Source organism: Otolemur garnettii, unplaced genomic scaffold, assembly GCF_000181295.1.
Source record: "Otolemur garnettii isolate 467f Iridium unplaced genomic scaffold, OtoGar3 scaffold00234, whole genome shotgun sequence".
NCBI classification, from domain to species: domain Eukaryota; kingdom Metazoa; phylum Chordata; class Mammalia; order Primates; family Galagidae; genus Otolemur; species Otolemur garnettii.
Window position 1 is genome coordinate 1,540,071 of NW_003852629.1, and position 6,477 is coordinate 1,546,547.

The window sequence follows — 6,477 nt, forward strand, 5'->3', positions numbered from 1 at the left end:
TGCCTCTATGCTATGCCCTCTACTTAAAATACTCACCAACAAGGGTGGCCCAATGGATTTCTACTAAGACGAGTTACCATTTCTTCCAGGAAACCTCTTCTACCCCAACATCTGGGCAAGCCCCACAGAGCATAGCCCATTATATTGAAATCACTTACTTATTTAGGCTGCATCTTCCTTAGGTTAAAGTTAGAGGGGAAAAAAAGCTGAAGGCAAGAGGTGCCTGTGCTTGCTGCAATGGGCAGAATAGGAGCAGATGGAAAGAAGCTGGTGATAAAGGCCACAGGCTTCTACACCCCCCAGCACTGGCAGAACCCAGTTTAAATGATAGGAAGTTGTTTGTTCTTACCACTTTTTTCCCCTTTAGTGCTAACTTTGGACCACACTGAACCACAGACGTAATAGGATACCGCAGTGCTCCTCCCCTTATCAATCTCTTCATGAGTCACATTTTGGGGTCATACTGTTTTTATAAAGGGATGCCTTAAGAAGCGGCCTTATAATATACAATACAGTGGTTTCTGAACTACCATTTAGTATCCTCTACATAGAGCTCCCGTAAGAATTATTTAGATCTAAGTGCTTAGAAAATGCTTCCATTTTCATGCTTTTTTCCTCTCTGCTAACAGAACCTACAGTATTGAAAGCGTCTCTGTTTTTGTTTTGGTGGCCGGCCAAGTGTGAGTGCATTTGGAGGGCAGATGGCAGCACTTGCACAAACCACCACAGCTTGCCTGTGTCCTATTTTCTCCTCTCTGTTTTCTCCATCTACTCTTGATGGATCACTGCTCTCCATCCATTCATCCTCATTTATTCCTACCCTTCCTCTCTGAGATGTAAGCAGTTACACCCCCTCACAGTGGGGGGGGGGGCAAAACAAAGTGTGTACAGGGCTACTGCAAAAGTAATACTTGCCCCTAATAACTTTAAATAACAAAGTTTTTTTAAATAATCCAAACATCCGATTCACATGTAAATTTTAAAGTAATGTCAAAATCATGTAATTAAACATATTTAAGTAATTCATGACAAAACAATAAATTTTAACTCATACCATGTTCTCTGTGTACCATTTCATGGAGAAGGGGCTGAATTTGTTCATTTATTTCATCTTCAATATTCTTGGACTCTAAAATAATTAGAAAACATAACTAAGTACAAAAATCCAAACATTAACGTCAAACTCTAACACTCAAATATGGCATTTGTGCACATACATTAAAATAAATATATCTGGCTAAGTAATTATACATTCTTTTTATATCAGTTTACCATGGTAGATGTTTAAAATTGGTTTTACTTTCCCAGCAGATATTAAGGGTTAAGAGACGTTTAATAAGATTTTTAAAGGAAGAAAACTAATTCAGGCTCAGATTTTTATTATAAATAAAAGCCTCACAAAATGCAAGATGACTTTTGTTTCTATTAAATTTACATTAATGATAAAATAAAGCAGGAAGGACAACACCTTCATATAGAGAAGTGCTGAGAACTAAAGACAAAGTCTGGACGATAAGCTCAATGTCTTTCCTGACAGGAGAAAGGACACCTTTGCTGGTGAGGGGATGGAGGGGGCTCAGAGTTCGCCGACCACTCCCACATGTGTCTACGAGTGCAAGACCCTACATTATAACTGACAATCCTTTCAGCTTTGGAGAACCTCATCTCACTTTTTCATTTGTATGGATGTTTGTATTTCACAAGCCATTTTAATTTATGTTCTCATGCAACTATAGACATCTGCCAGTCTCATATTTCCCTTATCCTGTCACAATGCCTATGTCAGCTTCCTAAGAGGATGCCCAGTTTCACAACTATTAAAAGCACCATCCAAAGAGAACCTAGGCCCGAGTGCCTAGATTGGATGCACTCTAGCACAGAATGCAGTGGGGCGGTACACTCTGCTCTTCTGTCTAACCCTTTAGCAGACTCCTCTGCCCTCTTGGAAGAGAATATAAGACCTCCACAGCTGAACTTTCAGAACCTTTTCCAGAATCATCTGCCACCAGCACTGGCTGTGGCCTTGGTAAGCACACAATGCCGTCCCAACTTCCTAGGAGTTGGTCAACACTCTTCCTCTCCCCTAGAGAGGGCTGGGGAAGGCAGAAAGCCAGACTGCAACGGACTAAAGAATGAATGTATTCTTTTTAGAATAAAGTAAAATTTGAGGTGCTAAATGCAAATATACATTTAAACTATAAAAATTAAATTTACTCCTTATTCTTGAGCCATGGTATGATTATAGCAATCCCTCAGGAATGAGAGACGGTAACTTCTCCTAGGCTTATGAACTGAACAAAACTCACAGAAATTTATTTATCTTAAGAAGAAGAATACAAAATATTCTTCATCAGTACACAGGGATAAAATCAGCATAAAGTACAGCCTGCACCCCATGCTTAAGTTGCAGTAAATGTGCAGTGCTATACCTAACGCTTCCAATAGGTGGGGCAAAGAAACCAGAGTTCTTACAAAGAAAGCCATGTAAGTAAAAAATGTGCAGAAACTAAACAGTACTTTATAATAAATATCATGCCATAAAGAAGAAATGATTGATAGTGATGGATTAAATTTTAATTTACTCATTTATTAAAATATTTCAGGACTGTGTGTCCTAAGGGTTACAGGCCCTGTGGTTAACTGTGGAGATACGTGACCTGTCAATCTGTGCAGGTGCAAGACGGGCTGCACAGAGGATCCCAGGAGGGCTAGGCAGTCTCTGATACGGACAAGAGACCCTCACATTAAAAGGATGGAGATCCCCGGATCGACTCTATTACATCATGTGGCAAACAATGACAACACTAGTGTATAACATGTGTGTATTTTCACTTTCATGCAACATGTACCGTGCTGGAATTAGAATCCAGAAACTAACACTTGGTTTATGATGTCTCAAACTGTGTGGTCTTAGACAATGACAAATCCATGCCTAAGACTCTTGTGCTCTTAAAAATTAAAATTTTCCTGTGTAATTTTTCAGAAAAAAAATTGTTTACTATAAGATTTCAGACGAAAAGAAAAAGCAACTAGTTATTCCATGAACAATATGAAACAAATTCTAGGTAAAATACGATTTTGTGAACTGAGGAAGGGAACAGGTGTCAGGCTAGGGCACATCCCAGTGAGACCTCAGGACGAGGACAACTCACCTGCCCCCACAGGAGCCTGCTCCTCCAGCTCGGCGTCTGGCTCCGTCTCTTCTGCTGGGACTGTGGGCTCTGATGCAGATCTTTCCTTAAGTCCTGCATTTTTTATTCACAGAGTTAACTCAAGTTTGGGGGTTTTTTAAACATACTAAACCAGGAAACGTAATATCCTCAAACATTTAATCCAAAGTGCAAGTAATGCATCATTTCCAGTATTACATGCCTAAAAACTGGAGAGGAGTGTCCTCTTTAACCTCACATGGGTCTTTAATTTCTGTTACTCAGCTAACCTTTCACTTAAAAATAAAACAAAATAATGTTGTTTAAATGTTTATGAATCTCTGAAATACTGTCATGTCTAAACTTACCAAAAGACCTTCAGTGAGTTAAAGTTCTTCTTCGTAAATCATGAAGTTTCAATTCAACAGTGAGATAACTAAGGCGCATGGAACTTTCTGTTAATCAGGTATGTTCCAAATTTTGATTTATATATAATTATTTTTGCTTCTTGAAAAATAATATTTAAAAAATAAGAAATCATACAGAACTCACTATTTATAACCTTCTAAAGGTATCACTAATAATCATACTTACTGTTTTAATTTTTTTTTTTTTTTTTTTTGGCCAAGGCTGGGTTTCAACCCACCACCTCTGGCACATGGGGCCACTCCTTTGAGCCACAGGCACCGCCTGAAAACTACATGATATTTCAGTTTCAGAGTTCAATGGGGGTGGGGAAGAGAAGTTCCTTTTCGTTTTGTAAGTCCTCAGGAAAAAAAGGTATCCGGTAATGTAAGGTGAAGACTGACTTTAAAGTCAATGCAAGCCTAAAATCCATTCTATTTAGTTCTTTGACATTTCATATGTGAAGCATTAAAACAGAACATCAATTAAGTAAAACTATTTAGAAAACTAAGCTAGATCCAAGAGTCTGAGACTCCTGCTGACTAAACCCGAGGCTCTTCTCAGTGTTACCAGGAGTCCTGGTCCTCCCACAGGGAGACGCCCCGCATGGCAGCAGCCTCGGTGGAAAGGCCTCGGCAGAGGAGACACACGGTTTGCTAATCTTAAGCGCCCTGTACCACTCTTCTTACAGGGTACTACTATGTCTGAAAGATTCCCATCCCAATGTCTTTTACCCTCCTTTTTAGATTCTTTTTACTTTTCATTCCCTTTTCTATGTCTCAGTTTTCTCTTACTGACAAAAACATACTCCCACATTCTTTAAAAGATTCTCCCAAGTCTTAAAAAGACACAGACAGGGACACATAGGGCCCTCACATCACTTATCGCCCCTCTAGCTACTATTTCCAATACTACTGCCACACAAGACCCACCACTAATACACCTGACACCGACGCACACACTTGTGTTCCACACCTTCATGACCTCTACCTCTAAGACAGATTCTAAAGGGACCTCAGGTCCTCCTAGCTGTAATTCAGTTTTGGAGTGAAGGGAAGGATGAAGGCCTAATAAAAGACATCACACTTCAAATTCAAAGTCAGGGCTGCCCTGACTTCTACATCCCTCCGTGGTTAATGGTATGGAACCATTCATTTCCAAGTTCTGTTGAATGACTACATCTGTAGAATCAAGTAATCTAACTTTGCACTCTGGGCAGGTCTGCCAACATTGGGCTCACAACAATTGCTCAATAAACACCTCCAGCTGGGAGGCTGGAACTGCTCTGCTGGTTCCCTCCAGGGCCCGGCTTCCTCATCCCACTAGAGGGGTGTGGGCTGGAGATGAGGGAAAGGGCACTCACTGACATCAGTTTCTCTGCTACCATTTACCAGAGACCCACTTCTCTGCTCTAGCATCTACCATTTTAGTACCATAAACCTAATTTGCCTGGGACAGTTCCATTTATGTCCATTGTCCTAGAAAAATTACTTCACTCTCAAAAGTATCTCAGTTTGAATAAAAAATTGCAGGGTCATTCTTCATTAGCCCTGTATATAACAGGCTCTCAAACTGTGCTCCATGGTTAAGTAAGCAATGAAATCTTTTCCTATCAAACAATAAAGATTTGAAATGCCCCAAACTTCTTTTCTTTGTGTTTTGAGAACAGTTTCATTTGGAAAAACAAATTCTAATGCCACAGTGTTTGAGAACTACTAGTATACCAATATTCAGAATGCAGCACTCCTAAAAGTCAGCTTTCCTTAAAGCAACTGGGAATTGTGTCTCCAAAACTGAAATTGCAAAACATAGAAAAACATAAAAACAAAAGCACATGACAGCAGAAAATACTGAGCAGTTAATTTTTTTCTGTCCAAAGAGGCAGCTGAATTATGCACTTATTAACACTTGGTCATAGCCATTTCAAAGGCAAAACCAGCACAGAAATAAACAAGATCATAGGCTTCAAACAAGCTGAAGATCACTTTTAGTATATTGCCTTCCCTAGACCCCTATTTTATAAAAACTTAACTAGAATTGCTCTAACAACCCATAAGGAAGAACGTCCCTACAGATTTTATTCTGGTGTTTCAAAAAAAAAGTTTGCTACCCAAATTCACTTTGGTTTTAACATGTGAGGTAAAAGACAAACAAAAATTAAATAAGGAAAAAAATACACATAAGGCCAATTCACAGTCAAGGAAAAGGTTTTCAAACCAAATTTATTTTGATTTACAAATGGCAAGAATGTAGCAGTGAAATAAATGTTCAAAATTATGTTATGAATGAGATGTATTAGTTTTTATGTTCCTCAGGCAGCACTGAACAAAACCCTAACTTTACAAATGGCTTGAGCAAGAAAATTTCTTATCTAACTAAACAGGATGCAGGGAGGCAGGCCGGCTGGCTCTCAGCCTGGTTTCATCCTCTGCTGGGCAACCAGGGCTCCCCTCACTGAAAGCTTCTCTTTCAAACAAGATGATGACCAAAGCAAAAGGATCACCTCTTGTTCTGCTTCAGTCTTAGTCTTGAGGAAATCTTCCTTAAACTTCCCAGCAATGTTCCCTTTCAGTTGTAATAGTCAGGACTCACTTCCACTGCTAAGTTGGTGGGAGGAACAAGATGACCACAGATGCCTCAGAGCCATTATCTGGGGCTGAATGAGCATTGCAAGTCCATGCAATGGCCATGATATGATTCAGAAAATAACTTAGTCTCTTCCTTAAAACACATCTGTTTTTAGTTCCTTAAATTCAAAAATTAAAAAAAAAAATTGCATTCAGTAACTATGATTGTTCTTCCAATTGTAGTTAAAACCTTAAAAAGTGAATGAAATTAGTACTTTAAATCAACCACTCATAGTAAATATGATAACTGACACAGATACCTAAGCTTCCTTTATTCACTGCTGCCCAGCTCCCCC

At 39.2% G+C, this 6,477-nt stretch overlaps 1 protein-coding gene across 1 annotated transcript in view; it reads right to left on the minus strand.

Moving 5' to 3' along the window:
• The window catches only part of ASPH (aspartate beta-hydroxylase), a gene marked incomplete at its 5' end in the record, with an annotated part of 181,780 nt that overhangs the window by 143,491 nt on the left and 31,812 nt on the right, over window positions 1-6,477 (minus strand). The window contains 2 exons of the mRNA XM_023508263.1: window positions 1,055-1,129; window positions 3,153-3,245. Coding sequence (XP_023364031.1) covers window positions 1,055-1,129; window positions 3,153-3,245 — 168 coding nt within the window. The remainder of the gene's footprint in view (window positions 1-1,054; window positions 1,130-3,152; window positions 3,246-6,477) is intronic.